At 40.0% G+C, this 19,194-nt stretch overlaps 1 protein-coding gene across 2 annotated transcripts in view; it reads left to right on the top strand.

Moving 5' to 3' along the window:
* The window catches only part of DNA2 (DNA replication helicase/nuclease 2), a 35,318-nt gene extending 16,563 nt beyond the window's left edge, over positions 1 to 18,755 (top strand). For both annotated transcript variants that reach the window (XM_045024061.1, XM_045024062.1), the window contains 12 exons: positions 448 to 675; positions 2,084 to 2,200; positions 2,298 to 2,407; positions 4,111 to 4,220; positions 4,964 to 5,188; positions 7,182 to 7,375; positions 7,473 to 7,562; positions 7,655 to 7,856; positions 13,800 to 13,889; positions 14,501 to 14,683; positions 15,381 to 15,527; positions 17,550 to 18,755. In XM_045024061.1, coding sequence (XP_044879996.1) covers positions 448 to 675; positions 2,084 to 2,200; positions 2,298 to 2,407; positions 4,111 to 4,220; positions 4,964 to 5,188; positions 7,182 to 7,375; positions 7,473 to 7,562; positions 7,655 to 7,856; positions 13,800 to 13,889; positions 14,501 to 14,683; positions 15,381 to 15,527; positions 17,550 to 17,606 — 1,753 coding nt within the window. In that variant the 3' untranslated portion in view covers positions 17,607 to 18,755. The remainder of the gene's footprint in view (positions 1 to 447; positions 676 to 2,083; positions 2,201 to 2,297; positions 2,408 to 4,110; positions 4,221 to 4,963; positions 5,189 to 7,181; positions 7,376 to 7,472; positions 7,563 to 7,654; positions 7,857 to 13,799; positions 13,890 to 14,500; positions 14,684 to 15,380; positions 15,528 to 17,549) is intronic.
* Positions 18,756 to 19,194: the final 439 nt, after the last annotated feature.

The raw sequence follows: 19,194 nt of genomic DNA, 5'->3' as shown, positions 1-19,194 counted from the left end.
AAGTTCAAAGTGGGGAATAAACCTATGACACCTACATATGCTTGCTTCCAGCTTTATCGCTTTCCCTTTTGGGAAACAACATCTGAGAGGGTAGGATAGAAATGTAGTGGGTTTTTTTGTTTTTTTTAAGGCTAGAAGAGACCATTATGATCTAGACTGACCTGCATAACACACACCATAGAATTTCACCAATTAATTCCTGCTTCAATCCCATAATTTATGGTTGAGCTAGAATATATATTTTAGAAAAATATCCAGTCTTGAATTGATCAAGGCTTTGGAACATAACTAGTACATTTATCTTTGGCAGAAAAAGACAGCCAATATGGTCAAACAAAACTACTATAGGACATGAAATGAATTACTATTAAATCTTAAACTGATAAAAAGCTACTTCTAGAAAATTACTCAAGGCAGCTTACACTTTTATTTTTAATGTGTTCATAGAGAAAAGGCTGGAGACTGCATTGGAAATATGATCAGAGTTGAACATGTGGAGGAAGCTTCTGAAGGACAATATCTACATTATTTCCAGCGTAAAAATGGTACTATACCTGGAACAAACCTGTTGGTAGGAGATAGAGTTGTTGTGAGTGGAGAGAAGACATTACTTGGCTTGTCTGCTGGCTATGTTAAAGAAGTCAATGTGACAAAAATTTCCTGTTTATTGGACAGGTAACACAAACAGAAAAATATGGCTGTTTGAAAGGAAGTATGTGAGTTGTGATAGACCCAGGCCAGTTGGGAACAGCAGAGTAGTCGAAGGGAGATATACTGGCCACTGGATAAGCAGTTTTCTGTTCCCTGAGTGACCAGAGCAGAGGCTGCTCCAGGCTAATGAGAACACCTGACTCCACTTAACCTGCTAAGAGTCAGGTGAGGCTGTTAAGCACCTGACTCTAATTAAGGCTCCTTTGATGCTATAAAAGGGCTCACTCCAGTCAGGCTAGGGGGAGCTAGAGGAGAGGAAGTGCGTGTGAGGAACTGGGAGCAAGAGGCGTGCAAGAAGCTGAGAGTGAGTAGGCATACTGCTGGAGGACTGAGAAGTACAAGCGTTATCAGACGTCAGGAGGAAGGTCCGATGGTGAGGACAAAGAAGATGTTGGGAGGAGGCCATGGGGAAGCAGCCCAGGGAGTTGTAGCTGTCACACAACTGTACCAGGAGGCACTCTAGACAGCTGCAGTCTACAGGGCCCTGAGCTGGAACCTGGAGTAGAGGGTGGGCCCCCGAAACCTCCCAACTCCTGATCAAACACAGGAGGAATTGACCTGGACTGTGGCTTCTACCAGAGGGGAAGGTCTCTGGGCTGTTTCCTGGCCCACGGTGAATCTGTGAGGCAAGCGAATCTGCCAATAAGTGCAGGACCCACCAAGGTAGAGGAGGGACTTTATCACAGAGTGCTTTTTTACCAATCTAAAATTAAGCACTTTTTTTTTTAATGCCCACCATCATAAAAAACAAAAACAGCCCTGCAGTGAATGCAAATAGCAAAACTTGGGCTAGGCCTGAAACGTGTGTGTGTGTGTGTCTGTCTCTGTCTCTGTCTCTCCCCGGGGGGGAGTTGTCCACCAATTACCTAGGCTATTGGCTAATAAGCAAAATATTATGGCATGTTTCCAAGCTCTATTTGTGACAACAAAATGAGATGCTGTTCATAGACTCTGTGGAGCTTTATATTATATCATCCCTTTTCTTTCTTGAATGCAGTGGTGTTGGAATAACTTCTATAGTGGGGGGGTGCTGAAAGCCATTGAACGAAACTATGGCTTTCAGCACCCCCCCACTTCAAGCCAGACGGTGCTGCCACACCTTCAGTACTCCTAGTTTCAGTGTCCCTGCTTGAATGCTTTCATCACTAGTGAAATGGGTACCACTGCTGATTTAAATTATCAGGCTTCAGAGTTCTCACCTTGCTGACATGAATAGGGGTAGTTTATTCCTCCTTAAAGCTATTGTTTCAGGCTGCCTGCATACGTCGGCAACATCACTGACAACAATGCCATAGGAAGTGTATAAGCAATAAGCAGATGTGGAAGCAAAGGCAATTATATTCCTGCTTATTATTCCTATTATGTCTTTCAGGAACTTATCTAAACTCCCTAAGGACACTATATTTAGGCTAGATCATGAAGAAGGAATTTCTGGTATTGATGCCCCCCTAAGAAATCTTTCTAAACTGATGGAGAATTCTTCTGCCAGGTTTGTAGAATTGAATTGTTTTCAAATATTGTTTTGTAATTAGACAAAATTACTATCAGTGAGAACATTTATACAATTCCCTTTTTTTCCTTCCTAGTGAAAAGCTTCGTAACTTAATAATTGACTTCCACAAACCACAGTTCATCCAGCACTTGAGCTCTGTTCTTCCTCCTGAAGCAAAGGAAACTGTTGCAAACATTTTAAAGGGTACACATTATATTTAACTCATAGTAGCAGCTTAAATGTTTCTTTATTTTTTGTAGGACTTCTCATATGCATTGACTGACATAATTAATCTGTTTAGAAATACATACATCAATTGCAAAGCACCTGGCACCTTACATCAGTAAAGTGTGAGCCTTTCTACTTTAAGATTCAGATCTGAGCAACTCCAACTTGCCCTTATTTCTACTATTAAATTAGTCTTAAACCAGTAGAAAGGTGTGCATGTCTTGTGCATTTAAGCTCTTTAATTTCTTCCTCTTGCAGACTATTAGAGGGAACAGGTTCAAGAGAGATTTACCTTTCACTAAAAACACCCTTTTACTAGCGCATAGAGTGTAACTGTGAGAAGAAAGAACAAAAGTGACCCTGTAGATTTTAACTTCCGGGTGGGGGGAGGGAGGGTGCAGAGAGAGAGAGAGAATCTGTCAGATAACTTGACCCCAAATCACCTGAGGCTTTCTAGATCATAACCAACACAGGAAGCAAATATGTAGCCACTGTGAAACACTGAGGTAGTGTTATGTACTTGTAGCAATCTCTCTTCTCTCCTCCTCCCCCCCCCCCCCAACCTCCCCTTTATCTGTAGTGTCCAGGTGTTTTTCAGGGGTAGCCCTAGATACAGTAACTTGTAGTAAACTAGTCTAGAAGATAAAAAAATGATTATTGTGTTAAGGTCTGCATCAGATAGGAATTGGTACAGCCTCCTGGCTGGCAGCAAAAGGGGTAGGGGGAACAGGAGGAAGAAGAGCTGTGTGTACTTGAGAATTCAGAAGTAGTAATGGGTAAAGAATGACTCTAAGACTGCAAATCACACTGATAAAGGTTAAAGATAATGACTTCTAGTAGAAAGTGCACTTGCAACACTTACCAATTAATTTAAACATTTCTTCTTGCTTATCTGTTTCAACTGAGGTTTTGTCTACACTACCTTGCTTTTAGCGACACGACTGTGCCGCTAAAAGGTGCGCAGTGTAGCTGTTAGTCGGAAGGAGAGAACCCTCTTGCCGACCAAAAAAAAAGATATAAAAAAAGTGGACCCGCCACGGGCGGCAGCGGCCTTTTCAACAGGAGAGCACTCTTGCTGACAAAGCGCTGTTCACACCAGTGCTTTTCGTTGGTAAAACTTTCGTCATTTGGGGGTTTGTTTTCTGTTGTTGTTTTTTTTTTTTTTTAAACACCCCTGAACAACAAAAGTTTTGCTGATGAAATTCCAGTGTAGACAAAGCCTGAGTTTTATCTGGGCTTAACCTAGGCTGGGTAGCTTGCATCTGTTCTCTCCTGGGAAAATGAACTCATTCTAATGTTTCTCTTAAATAGTAAGATGCTCTGGCCTGCATTTTTTTTGTCTCCACTAGAAGCATTGCATACATGTTACTCTTGTTCAACAAAATGGAAACCCATATTTGAGATCCTGTGTAGAGGAAGAAAGGGAGGAACAAATCATAAGCTATTAAGATTAATTTACTTCTTCTGAAGCCAGGATAGACAATGAATATCTTCTTATCTACATTTCAGTATTTTTAAATAAACTCTTTAGATACTATTTATAATGTTATCAAAATTATGCACCAGTAAACAAGTTGTTTTTTGTTATGATGAGGAGTTTTAAGTGGGGAGAACTAGCAGTTCAGGTTGCATATAGGACTAACTACAAATATTTAACTTTTTTCTTTTTCTAATTAAAGGTCTGAATAAGCCTCAGAAACAGGCAATGAAACAAGTGCTACTTTCAAAAGATTACACGCTCATCGTGGGTATGCCTGGAACAGGAAAAACTACTACAATATGTGCTCTAGTAAGACCATAATGTGACCTAATGTTAGAAGTAAATTGTTAATTTAAAAGCTTGGAGGGCAAGCATCAAATAAGCTGTATGTGAAGCATCCTCTTCACAACTGAGATTTATACAGGACTGCTGTCTGTGTCATTTACATTGAAATAAATATGGAGCCAGCTTTACGATAAAGAACATTAGCACTAGTAGAATGACAAAATGTATCCTTTGGTGTCAAGTGGTGTGTTTTTAATCCCATCCACCAGTCCCATCCTGGAGGTGGGTGATGACATATTGATCGATTTACAATGTTTTAATGCTGTTACAATCCTTTGGCACCAGACTACAATAGAAGCTTCCAATTTTGAAGCAGATCTGAGGTTTGGAAACAAGCACTTCATTAGCAGTAGATGTGCTGTGAGAATCCAAGGTTTGTCTGCACTGGGATATTAAGTGCTGGTGTAGCTGCACTAGTGCAAACTCCTAATGTTGGCCTGATTTACACTGTTGAAGCTTGCCCCATACAAATTGTGCTGCACAGGTTAGAGACAGAGGGTTTACATTGGTGGGTAGAATCCCAGTGTAGACAAGAGCCTGCTTGGGACTCTTGTCCCCTCATATAACTTTTTGGCTTCCTAGGTCCAACACCAATTTAGAAAAATGTAGACTAATTATCCTTTTAAGAAATGAATTACTGATTCCTATATTCAAACTAATATCAGGGTTTTTCTTTTTTTCTCTCCTTGCTGCTACTCCTATTTTAGGTAAGAATTCTTTATGCCTGTGGCTTCAATGTTCTGCTGACAAGTTTTACACACACTGCTGTTGACAATATCCTGCTGAAGTTAGCCAGGTTCAAAGTAGGATTTTTGCGCTTGGGGCGAGCTCAGAAGGTTCATCCAGACATACGGAAGTTTACAGAGGAAGAAATTTGCAGATCTAAATCAATTAAATCTATAACTCATTTGGAGGAACTCTATAACAATCAAGTAAGAAAAATAATATTCAGTAGTCCTGCAACATATTTAGGACCTTATAAATTAGTGTATCTATTACAAATGCTGTACAGAGACAAAACTTACCTCAGAAGGGTCTGGGTGCCTCAGTGATCAGAAAAGAGATCTTCAATTTCTGTCATCAATTCAAAGTTTGGCCATTGTCTTGTGAATCAGGTTACCATCTGAGTCGGATGTGTGGGTTGTGGTTTGTGGGTGGGTTGTGTGGGGTATGGTGTGGGTTTTTTGGCCTTTCTTTTGCTTGTGTGAAATGAAATGAGCTGGTTAGTTCACTTCTTCTATTTGTATAATAGTAGTGCCTGAAGATCTTTGATTGAGGCCTCATTGTGCTAGACTAATAAAATAAATACACACATACACACTCACCACTAAGACCGTCATTGTCCCCAGAGAACATACAGGAAGGGTCTACATCACAAAAAATTCTGTTATTTGTCTTGTTGGTAGGCTCCGCAGCGAAGCAGAGGACTGAACTGGTATGGGAAGTGACTTGGGTTTTTACCTTTGATCACGTCAGTCAGGGTGCAGTTGGGGTGAGGAAGATTGCACTGCCATCACCATATATGCCTTTAATCCAGAGAACAGGGACACTGACACTTCCTGGAGGTACCCAGAGTTGATGCACTTTGCTACCACCTATCCTTAGTGTGAAGAAGTCTTGTTTGTCCCTGCCATGCGTCAGCACTCCCTCCACCCCCCCTACCAGCCACTGGCAACAGAAACACTCCCCTCTAGGCCCCATAGGCCCCACTATCATTCTGTAGATTAGCAATAGGCACACTCAAGCCCTCCAAGTGTGTCCTTAGAATGTTCAGCCCCTGGCCCATTGGACACTTGCAGCATATTCCAAAGAAACAGTACACCTTAATTTACCAGTACTACCTCAGATTCATGTTAAATCTGTTTATTTCGCAAAGCATAGCAATTCAAGTAATAGGAAGCAGAAATTTTGGAAACAAATGGTTACATACAAAAAATAACACATTCTGAGCCTAGACTTGATTAACAAGTCTCATGTCTAGTAGAGTATTGCTCACCCAAAATCCTTGCAGCATTACATAGCCAGCTGGCTGTGACCCTTGTTTCATGAGACAATCTTGCTGTAAGTTTTGTCTCCTAGGCGAAAGATTCGGAGTGCAACCCAAGACACTACATTATACAGGATCAATCTTTTGTCTTGATTCATAAGCAGGACACACCCCCTTGCTGTTTTTCTTCCTGTAGATTTCCTCTTGTAAATTTCACAGTATCTCAATGTGGATCTTGCTCAGTATGCAAATAGGCATACAGTGTTATGTAGGTATATAATACACAAGTGGCCAGCCATTGTCTTCTGCCTAAAGGGATTATCTCTGAGATAGTCACTGCCTGGTGACCTGCCTAGCTGTACAACTTTAAGAGCATCGTTTTCAGGATGGCTATCGAACTTCTTAAGTATTAGCCATACATATATTTTTCAATTATTATGACAATCAATTTTCTCAACAAAAGATCTCACATGCCACCCTTTGGTGAACTATTATGCAGATATATGACCCAGGGGATCCCTGTACAACCTCTGCACCCCTGTGCCCCCTGCCAGTTAACACCAAGTAGTCTCTGTCACAGACACCAATCTTGAGGGCAGTCAGTCCAGCACCATTCACAAGCTCCATATTTGTTTAATTGAATTTAAAAATAGAATCCTAAACACTTAGCAGGAATGAATCATGAACTGGATGTTAATCTCTGTATTCCAGAACTACTTTTGTTTTGTTTGTAAATCAATATATTGTAAAGTTTTTGGATTATATGGAGTTTAAGGGCTATGTAAAACTCAGACTCCCAGTATTAAGGGTTAATGGTTTTTTAAAAAAATGTAGCTTTATTTGATTAGAGGTCAGACTTATTAATGTAGAAATTGTATTTAAAATATGAAAAGGGAAGAAAATACCTTTTTATCTGTAAGATGTGTCTAATTTTTCAGCCAGTAGTTGCAACAACGTGCATGGGAGTAAACCATCCAATTTTTGCTCGGAAAGTGTTTGACTTCTGCATAGTGGATGAGGCGTCTCAAATAAGCCAGCCAATCTGCCTGGGTCCACTCTTTTATTCACATAGGTTTGTGCTGGTGGGGGACCATCAACAGCTACCTCCACTTGTACACAACACAGAAGCAAGGTAAGATAAAATGCTATTGGAAGAACAAAACGTGTGGTGTTGGGGCAACAAGTGGACTTTCAAGGCACTGACTTACACATCTGATATTTTTTAACAGAGATCTTGGCATGAGTGAAAGTTTGTTTAAGAGACTGGAACAAAACAAGAATGCTGTTGTCCAGTTAACCGTGCAGTACAGAATGAATAGGTATTTAAAACTATTTCAATTACTAGTGATTTTTTTAATGTAAATTTCAATCTATAAGACTTGAAACCTGCTTTTGTTTTTAAACTCCATAGTAAAATTATGTCACTAAGTAACAAGTTGGTGTATGAAGGCAAATTGGAATGTGGCTCGGAGAAAGTGTCAAAAGCCACTGTTATCCTGCCAAACTTAAAAAATTTGAAGCTGGAGCTGGAATTATTTGCAGATTCTTCAGAAACATGGTTGAAAGAAACACTTGAGCCAAACAATCCTGTGTGTTTTCTTAACACAGAGAAGGTAAACTTTGCTTGCATAGTTCCCTTTATCTTCATGCTATCCTGCCTTCAAAATACTGTATTATTTATTTTTATTTTGATGTTTGTAGACCATATTTGCAATATAGTTAAATTGCTTAAAGTTCAATATTCTTATGGCTTTTCTTATCAAACTTGTACAACTTAGAGTATAGGCAACAGTATGTAGTGTTTTTTTTTTAAGTCTCTTCCAGTTGTATACAAAGTGTTCCGAACTTCAAGTGCTGCATTAACTGAAATTATTTAGCCAAGAGACCAGTCTCATCCTTGTTGTACGCTTACACTTTATGGTAAGCGGGCAAGAAATCAATTCAGAAGTCTGAGCATTGGCCGTCTTGAAATGTTTTAGCATCCAGCATCTTTAATGTTATGAAAAATTCTGAATGTGTTTTGTTTCTTGAAATGTACCAACTTCATTAATATTGAGCCAAATTCTGCACTCAGTTACAAGAATGGAACATGAGTGACGTTACTGGAAGTTCTGAATGTGTAATCAAATGATATCCCTTTCTAACCGTTAAGAGACTGTTTCTGAAGGTTTTCCATGGGGAAGATACGAGTTGCTTAGGATGAATGTTTCCAGCAGCAAGGCAGATTGTGACACTCTGGTTGTAGGGAATTTTCACAATCTTTCTCTTTGAACTGTACCCCCTATATAATCTGCCTTGCTGTTTTGTATCTGACTATGGGCTGGAAGAGAGTGAGAGAGTGAATTACTTTCTGAATGTATGATGATCATTCATGGGGACTGGAGATGGAATTATCTCCAGGGAAGGAAGGAGGCTGGATTGAAGCACTTCAATGATTGTGGGAGGAGAATGAGTGTTGTGGGCAGAGAACTTTGTGCTCTAGCTGCTATACAACACTGCCTAAGGCTATGTCTACACTGCAAACATTACAGTGGCACAGCTGCGCCACTGTAAGAATATGCAGTGTAGCCACTCTTTGTCGGCAGGAGAGAGCGCTCCTGCCAATAAAATAAAACCACCCCCAATGAGGGGTGGCAGCTTTGTTGGTTGGAGAGCAACCCCCACCAACAAAGAGCTGTCCACACTGGTGCTGTTCATTGGTAAAACTCTTGTCGGTCAGGGTGGGTTTTTTAAAAAAATTTTTCCACACCCCTGACTGACACGTTTTACTGACGAGAGTGCAGTGTAGGCATAGCCTAAGTCCTGTAAGGGAGGCAGAATGGTGTAATGGTTAGAGCAGGTGATTGGGAGTTGAGGATGTTAGCATTTCTCATCTCTAAAACTGATTTTAGTCCTTTCTATATCACTCTACAATGGCTTTGCCAGTCTCTATGGCAACTGGAGAAAGTACAGATCTTTTCTCTGAGCCAGGGATTGGTCGACTGCCCGCTCAAAGAACTCGCCAGAATTCCCAGCCTCCAAGCAGCACAGACAGCAGAGTCCAGGTCTCCCTTTGTAGCACTTTCACAGGAGCTGTCCATGCCCCCTTCTGTGGCTGGCTGCCAGAAAGATTTAACTAAATGTATCTCAATTTCTTCATTAGTTTTGAGGATTTTCTTAAAACTGTTAAAGTATATTTTTTTGTTTTTTTGTTGTGGCTTTCTGAGGAGGGTGTGAAGGTACAGCACCTCTCCTTCCCTCTTCATAAATGTCATAGAAGGCTGCTGGAACTCTGCTTCCAGATGGCATGTGGTCAAGGTCCATGCCAAAATGGTTGAGTTACTTTTTAATTGTACAGGAGTTTATCCAATCCTACATACCCCCTCCCCAGTGCTGGTTTACTGCTTTCTATCCAGGGTTGTTGTTTTCCTGTCTGTTGCTTGCTTGTCAAGTAGTTTGAAAGGAAGAAGTTTTTCCTCCATTAAATTCCTAAATTTCATTTATGCAGTCTAGTGTCTCCCACAATTCTGTGAAACCTGGGCTGTTCTGGAAATGGTTCAGCATCACACTGTAGCCTATGTTGTTCGTGCCTCCAGAACTCCTGTTTCTGTGGCAGTAGTTAGCAGTGGTTTTGCTTTGCTACTGACCAATTCCTTTGCTAACTTTGATTTTTTTTTTTTAAGTGTGTTTTCAGGAGTAGTAAACTTCTCCTTTCCTGGATCAGGTAATTGGCAGCATGGTGGCCTCAACTACCTGGGGCTGCTTGCAAAGCACCTTCCCTCTGACACACACCTGCTGCCCCTCAAGCAATGGGAGAGCTGTCCTGGAAACATAAGGCTAAATAAAAGCAGCCATCTATATTGAGGCAGCATTTACAGTCTCTTCAGAGGATGAATTATTCCCCTCCTATTCGTAGCTATCTGATCCTGAAGAGCTGCAACTTCAATGCAGAAAGGCCTGATCAGGAGCTTCTGAGCATTTTGGCGAGAGAATCTAAGGACAAGGTTGATGCAAAGTCCTGCAAAAGACCTGGAAGGAAAAGTCCTTTTAGAATCCTTGAAGTCCTTTTTTTCTTAGGCCAAGATACTGAAGTGGGTCCACAGCTTCCCCCAAGATGAATCTGCGGATTCCTATGAACAGACCCCATCCCCCATGCAGAGGGAGTGAAGACCCAAAAGGGAGGATATAGAGAAACATCTAGAGGATTCCAGGCTCTTGATAAAAAGAGCCACAAGAGACCTTATCCCGGCCACAACAATGCAGGAATCCCAGAAGAAAAGGCAAAAAGAGCCAGAAACAAAGGAAGCAAAAAAGAAAAGAAAAATATAAAAGATCTAACTTTCATCCTCTGGCACTCCTCCATTGAGGGAGAACTTTCTGATTTTAGGCTCTGAGCAGAACAAGGGGAAAAAAGCTTGGCTGTTTTTCTCCAAGACGAATTTGCTACTGTGTGCAGGAAAATGCCATCTTGTGTATAGCTCCAACCAGATGAGGTGTTAGATGAGAATTGAAAGGGTGAATACCTGCCAGGGAAATCCCTTCCTGAAAGAGGAAATTCCCATGCATCTTTTTTTTTTTTTTTTTTTAAGCTGTAACCAGAGATTAATGGGAACACCCTGATAAGGGAAAGCATACAAGCAAAATATATACTTAGCATTTTTTGACTGATGCATGTTTTACAGCTTCGATCAGAAATACCAAAGGTAGAGGCCACCCTTAGGAGGAGTCTTTGATTTTTCTCAGCTGCTCTGAGCATCCATGTATGCTTCCTGTTTTGGAAGGTGTGAAGTGGCCTGACTAGACTATATCTAAAGGCCCTGGATGACAGGGATCATCCTGACTTCAGGACTATCCTTAAGAGATTGTCCCTGGTAACTGCTTGTGTTCACTAAGCCATCTGCAATTAAATGAGGTTCTCAGCCAGGGACATGGCATGCAGATCAGCAACCCGGTCTGTTTTTATGCACTTGGATACAGATGGCCACTCCAAACAAATCCAGAAGTCTTAAACATGATCTTACAGACACTTGGCCTTTCATCTGTGGAGCTTTCACCAGGAACAGAAAGCTTGACACTGTATTTCGCAAGGGAAACAATTGACAGATCACTAGGCACAGATGTTCTTTCACACAAGTGGCTGAAGCGCTTTCTTTATGCATTCCCACAACTTCTGCTTGCAGAAAGGGTGATTGAGAAGATAAAATGAAAGAAAGCAAAATTGATAGTTCTAGCTCCACACTTGCCAAATAATAGTTTTCAGATTTGGAGACTTGGCATTGGATCAAGCAGTGAGTCCACAAATCCTTCACCAAGGTCCCATTCTCTAGCCCAAGTTGTCTCCATGTGACAACAGAGCTATTGAGAGGAAAGCATTAAGTGCACCCTGTTTTCCTCCAAGGTGAATCAGGACTGTACTGGCCTCTGCATAGACTTCAATGCTAAAGGGCTACTTCTCCATCTGGGCATGGGTTAGCTCACGTTGCCAAGCAGATAGAAATCACAAGGACCCTGGAATTTCACATATTCTGGATTTCCTTCAGAACCGTATGGACAAGGGACTGTTGCCTAACACTGTAGAACATTAGTTGTCAGATTTAAGCAGTGTCTTAACACACTGTGTCCTTGGGCTCCTCAGCTGAAAGTTTGCAGGCTGCAAGATTTCTCAGAGCAGTCAAACTGGCTATAGACAAACTGGGATTTACCACTGGTGCTAAAATCCCTAACTGCTATCTATTTGAACTGTTAGCTGTTAAGCCTTTTTAGTTTAAGAAACCTTGCTTCTTGGTTGCTAGCATGTCTGCTAGATGTGTCTTGGAGTTGGCAGCTCAGGAACCATACTGTGTCCCCTATGATAACAAGGTGGTTTTATGGACTCCAGAATTTTTCTTATCAAAGGTGAATTCCTCTTTTAATTCTAGATGTGCCAGGAAAGGAGCTTCTCATCATTTTTGTCCAAAACCGAAAAGGTGTGGTATAATCTGGATGTACTTAGAACACCAAAGTTCTACCCTCAGGTGCATTGAATCGTTGAGAAGATCAGGCTCCTTGTTCATGTTCTTTCATCTAGAATTCCAAGGCCTTCAGGTATCCAAACTATTCCTGGTCAGATGGATTAAGTTGTTATGCATTGTGGTGACACAAAAGGCACCAGATAAACCTGCTCTTGAAGAGGTGTGTTTTAATTCTTTTATGATCTCTAGCAACCTCTTGGCAGAATGACATGTGCCTCAGCTGAGGAAACTTTCAGGACAGCAACATGAAGTTTTATCAACACCTTTATCAAACACTTTAAGATGAACTTTCTATCCTCTTCAGAGGCCTCCTTTGGAAGGAAGGTGCTGTATGCAGTGATCTAAAAATAACTTGCCATTTTACTGTCAAGGGGAGACTTCTATATTTCAGTCTGTTTCTTTGTCTTTCTCTTACTACTTACTTTCCAAGCATCACAAAATTCTGGGAGATGCTAGGCTACGAAATAAAAAAAAAAAACACTTTACCTAATTATCTTTTTGCTAGCAGCATCTCTTCCAATTCTGCTCTCGCTGATATGACTTCTGTAGTCAAGGGGCAACATTTATTTTGTCTAGTTTGTGAAGGAGGTAGCCTACTGTACATAGTTCACTGCTTGGCATTAAGGCTATTATTTGATTATGTGCTAGGAGTTTCTACACAGCTTTGGAATGACTCTTCTGGTCGGCACATGGAGAAGTGGGGCATGACCAGTATGGGCTGAACAACTTCCAAAACTGTAGACCAGGGGTAGGCAACCTGTGGCATGCGAGCTGATTTTTCAGTGGCACTCACACTGCCTGGGTCCTGGCTACCCATCCGGATGGCTCTGCATTTTAATTTAATTTTAGATGAAACTTCTTAAAGATTTAAAAAACCTTATTTACTTTACATACAACAATAGTTTAGTTATATATTATAGACTTTTAGAAAGAGACCTTCAAAAAACGTTAAAATGTCTTACTGGCACGTGAAACCTTAAATTAGAGTGACTAAATGAAGACTCGGCACACCACTTCTGAAAGGTTGCCGACCCCTGCTGTAGAGAGTAGGGGAACAGCCCAAGTATCACAGAATTGTGTGAGACATTGCTAGAAGAAAGGAAGCAATGAGATAAGAAACTTTCCATTGTCAAAACTCTGTTGCAAGTGGTTTCAGTTGAAGAGTACTTACAAATTTTATTTCTAAAGCTGAAAAATACTGTTATTCTGGAGAGTTCTTCCTGAGGGGTGGTCCTAAGACCAGGTTCAGTTTAAAAACAAAAATGATCTGCCTCCAGTTACCATGGAGACAGAATCCCCACTGTGAAGACTGACATGGAGGTTCCTAGAACGGAAAGTCACGGATAAACAGATTTTTCATTTTCTGTGACATTTGGACAAGCCACTTTGTGCTTCAGTTTCCCAGGTGTAAAACAGTGATAGCCACCTGGATAAATTGCTTTGTGGTTTTAGGATGAAAGTTGCTATTTGAATATTAGTAGTTTTACATGAGCAAGTGTAATACAATTTCATTGAATTACTGAACAAAATATAACTTGTGCATGTGAGTCATTTGACTTTTTATAGGTTCCAGCACCAGAACAGGCAGAAAAAGGTGGCGTAAGTAACGTGACAGAAGCCAAACTAGTACTCTTCCTCACCTCCTTCTTTATTAAGGTATCTCTCTTTTTTAATGTTTGGAGGGAGGGCAAAATAATTGTACTTTAACAGTGGTATAAAACTACTGGAGAATGCAAACCTGCATGTTCAGGAATGAACTGGAACTTCAAGAGTAAACTGAAGGCTGGTTGAATGGCAGTCCAATGAAGGGGTTAGAATTTCAGGATCTCATTTTGTCTCCTGCCCCGAGCCTGGCTGGGTCTACAGTGCATTGAGGCAGCATGTTCGGTCCTTGAAGGAATGGGGAAGTGCCTCTTTCTTCTTCAGCGACTTCTAGAGTGAACTTGGGATGGCATTGACTGACATACTCTGGTGAAAGCTATGTTCAGCCTTCTGAAGGACAATCAGCTACAAGGGATTTCTTTTAAAGTATGAAGTAGAGGGAGAAATGAGGACTTGGAAGACCCCCTCCCTCCTAAAGTGCCAGGGAAGGCCAAAGCTTGAGGCCTGATTTTAACTAATAACTGTGCTTAGACTTCCATTGATAAATGATTAGTCATATTCTGTAGCATTGGGAGTTCCTAGAGGATCTCTTGGTTGTAGAACAGACCCCAAACTAATTACACTGTCGTGTTTTCAAATCACTCTTGCTTTTTCTTTCCGTTAAGGCTGGCTGTAAAGCTTCAGATATTGGTATCGTATCTCCATACAGACATCAGTTAAAGATAATCACTGACTTGATGACAAGCTCATGTATCAGTACAGTGGAAGTAAATACTGTGGACAAATACCAAGGAAGAGACAAAAGTATCATAATAGTATCTTTTGTTAGGAATAACAATGATGGAAATGTGAGTGGACTACATTTAACTAAATGATTCGAAGACATTTCACAAAGTTAAGACTACCATTAACTGAAATCTTCAAAATAAGACATGAATACTTTTTACTGAACATGCATGAATATGTTTGTCATAGTTACAGCTATAACAATTGCACTTACACTGGGAAAACTGAGTGGATAGTTGGCATTTACAAAGTAATATAGACAGATTAAGGATATTTTTGTTAAAATGCCATTTTTAATTGTTTGTATAGTGTCAACAATTTGCTCAACACTTTGATAGCATGCTTATATTTTAAAATGAAATATTTTAAATTCAAATTTAGTTAATTCATACTGTTTGGCTTTGTTCTCACTTGAATAATGAAAATAAATTAGTGGGTTTAACCTTTTTGTATTTCTAACCACTTTTATTTTTTCTCCTCCTCTAGCATATTGTTTTAATGTTTGGATTGGAAAAATTTAAGAGTGATTAACAATGTTATATTAGGATTAAAATAATGATAATTTGTTGGCTAAATTTTTTTTAATCTTATAGAAACATAATTTGGAACTAAATTTTACAGGTTCCTTTTTAAGAAATATAAGCAACCTCCTTGAGATTTAAAAAATTGAAGATGGGTTGTACTTCTACACTTTTCATTCTTTTTAAAAAGTTGGAATTTAAGGTGAGAGAGAATAAATAATTATATTAATTTCAACAGCTTGGAACACTTCTGATGGACTGGAGGCGTCTTAATGTTGCTATTACAAGAGCGAAGCACAAATTAATCATGGTGGGCTGTGTTCCATCACTATGCCGCTATCCTCCTTTAGAGAAGTTACTCTGCCATTTAAATTCTGAAGCCATGATATCCTTTTCCTATGCATTTCTGTATATCCTGATACTCTTCCTGGATAAATATGTTCTCCTTAGTTTTAATATTTGAAAATGGGATAAATTACAATAGTTGAAACTGCATACTTCTATTGAAACAGACTGGAATTATATGCTGAGAAGGGTATATACTACAGAGAGTGCTTTGAAGGGAAGGAAAAAGTGCTGCTAGACTGGGGAGCTGAAGCTTTGTAGCATGGGAATTGCATTTTCAATTTGCCACAGTCTACATCTGACTTTTATATTTATTGTAAATATACATTATTCTTAGAATAGACAACCTTAATATTTGCCCATATTTGTAACTTGCATTTTTGCCAACAGGTTTCCATTTAGTAATGGATGTTGGGGTGAAAGTCCTCTTTGAACATTAAACTATGAAACAATTACAATAAAATACTTTGTGCCGTGGTCCCCATCTCAGTGCTGTAGACTTCTATGTTTGCAGCTAGTCTACTTATTCAGTAACTTAACAGTTGAATAGGCAGCATCTCAAGAAGAACAGGGAGCACCTTATAGATACTGTAGATTCTTCATCTTGCAAAGTTGTAACAGCTTATTGAATTACAAGTTCTCTTATTCAGTATGGTCTTCCCCATTGGCTATTGCTGCTATGAAACATATTCTGTGTGTTCTCATGATTTGTAATCAACACCAGCAGCCAAAGGAGGCTACTCAAATACCATTTCCTTGAATGTTGTGTCTAGTATCAGGAGTTGTATCTGTAACAGAGCTGTAGCAAGATTTGGGGCAAATGTTTCAGACTTTTCAAGATGCACAAATCGTGGCCTGTACTACATGTTCAACCTGTATTATAGTGGGAAAAGTTACCCCTTTAATATGTTTAGTTGGTATGCTTTGGGTCCAGCTAATAAGTGAGTCCAAAATTTGTAATTGTATATTCCACAATTTGCAAATCAGCTTTGATTTTAAGGGCTTGTTTACACAATGTGGCAAGAGTCTCTAAAGCGGTGTGACTTGCAAAGTGCTCTAAGTGCCTGGCATAGAACCTGGTGACGTACTCTAAAATTTGGCTGGGCCAAATCTGAGAGAATGGTGGTGTGACCTTATGCATCAGGTTGCAAAACTCAGAGCGGGGAGCCGGGCCCAGCCTCATGGGATAGAAGCTGCTGCTGCGGGGTGAGTGCAGGGCCAATTTGCTCATCAATCCTCCCCTGCACACAAGGCTGGGAGAAAATGTGTTTTTGTCTAGGCTCAGTGATGGGCTAATGCGCCCCTGGACATGGCACCCCATCTAGAACCTTCCTGTGATCCAGACATACTGTTTGGGAAACACTGAACGAGGCTACACTTTTTAACATTTTAAACTAAAGCTACATCAAAACAGGCCTCTATTTAACCCTGTTTTTCTGTCTATCCATTGTATAGTCCACTAGATGTGGGTAGCATGTCAACTTTTTATTTTCTTCAAACGTGTGGAGGGAGAGGGCATGTATTTAAAAGGAATTGTATTGATAGTGCAATAATTAATAAGGCTCCTAGAACTGAAAAAATGGGTATCTTTTTATATACATAATCTCTCTTGTTCATTGAGTCTTTTCATTATACTTTGTCTCTTAGGCCTGGTCCACACTGCGGGGCAGTGTCGAGGTACGATACGCAACTTCAGCTACGGGAATACCGTAGCTGAAGTCGAAGTATCTTATCCCGACTTACCTCCCGTCCTCACCGCTCGGGATCGACGTCCGTGGCTCCCCCGTCGACTCCGCTACCGCCACTCGCTCCGGTGGAGTTCTGGAGTCGACGGGAGCGCGTTCAGGGATGGATATATCGTGTCTAGATGAGACGCAATATATCGATCCCCGCAAAATCGATCGCTGCCCAGCCTGTGAAGTGGGAAGGTTTGAAGATGGCATTGTGATGTGCCCAGAAATTACTTTTGACACAAGACAGACCCTTACACTTATAAACTGTCTTTTGCAAGAACAAAATATTATCCAAGTATTTGAAGTTTATTTTCCTTAACTTTTATTACATTTTCAATCTTCCGTCAGGAGCACATGAACGTGTCTATCAGTGTAACCTCCTATGACTATAAAGATGAAGAATTTGAGGAAAAAAGTCATCTTGTTCACTTTCTACATGTGCTGCTGAATGCAAATAATGGTGTAGTAGACTATGGGTGCTGAGTGCAGCATGTAGTCTGAATGGATTTGATTTCAGTCTGCTTTCTCAAACTGTAAAAGTTTCTCTTCACCATATTGCACAAATTCTTATAAAGAAAACGGGTAATTTTATTACCAGTCTGACACTACCATATCAGTAGCACAAAAGTCTGCACTTCTAGAGGTACTAGATAGCTACTCTTGTATTCCATTTTCCTTTGGATATATATTTATCTATATATTTCTTGTGGGTGATAAGAAATTGCCTATTTGCCACTCAGTACAAATAATAGACGCTGCTTTGAGTGACAATACATTTGGGATCATTTTGGCTTTGCAGATTTTAAAATGTAGTTCTTACGTAGAAATTCCCTTTCTTTCAAACTGTAAGATTGTATTTTTGTGCCTCTTAGAAAATGAGTTCCCTTTTCTATTTCCAATGCCCATCCTGTTGCCTTCTTTTTAAAGTCTATCCTACGTGTAAGAAAATAACACTTTTATGTTTTCATACATAATTGTATTCTAGACTTCTCACGCTGATACAACTTGATAACATATTTCCATCTTCCACTAGCTTATGGATATGTTCTGAGAAATGTGATGTTGATATACCTATTCGCCTTTAAGAGTTAAATTATTTTAGCAAATGAAAGCTTTAAAAAAACTTATGGGGTGAAATCCTGGCCAACCTTGAAGTCAGTGGCAAGACTCTTTTGACTTTAATGGAGCCAGGATTTCATATGTAGTATTGGCTTTCTTTTGGGAGTTGTTGGGTTGGGGACAGATTTGTAGTTTACTGTTAATAAACTTACATGCCAGGTTGCTTCCTTAAATGATGCACATTTCCCTTTACTTGACACAGTATAAGAAAGCTAAAATAGAACTACCTCATGCTTAATGCTTTAGTTTATGCTATTAACCTAACATTCATTTGTAGATTTTAACTTTTGACTCTTCAAAAAGACACACATGCTATTCATTGTATTTTTTCACATTTAGTTTCTTTAATGTCAAAGTTGTGTGCAAAGAGTTGTTCATGACTTTATACATTAGATGTGGGCATTTCTGGTTTTAAAATTCACTTTTTTTTTTGTAATTGTAATGTAATAAAAATTTGCTAAATTGTTACGATTGGGCTAGTTATGGCACTGCTTGAATCAAACAAAATATCAGTATTTTCAGTTGAAATGCGTAGACACAATGACTTGCTGTGTAACTGAACTCACGTATGTTACTTTTTTTTCAATAGCAACATAGGCAGCTGGTGAAAATATCCTTTGAGGGGGCTGAGTCCACTGCAATTCACTCTGCAGAGGCAGCTTCTTTTGTGCACGTTTGGCCTAGCTACCCATTCTGGCCTGTTGGGTCTCGATGCTCGCAGATTCAAAGGAGTGCACCACTGGGTCACTTGATGTGCCTGCCTGTACACAGGTGGTTCCTCCTCCCCTGCAACATCTGCCTTACTCCCTTCTTGGCCCTGGAGCTGCTGGCCACTGGGCTTTATCGGCCAAGGTG

Source organism: Mauremys mutica, chromosome 7 (genome assembly GCF_020497125.1).
Source record: "Mauremys mutica isolate MM-2020 ecotype Southern chromosome 7, ASM2049712v1, whole genome shotgun sequence".
Classification (NCBI taxonomy): domain Eukaryota; kingdom Metazoa; phylum Chordata; order Testudines; family Geoemydidae; genus Mauremys; species Mauremys mutica.
This window is presented reverse-complemented; position numbering and strand designations above follow the sequence as displayed.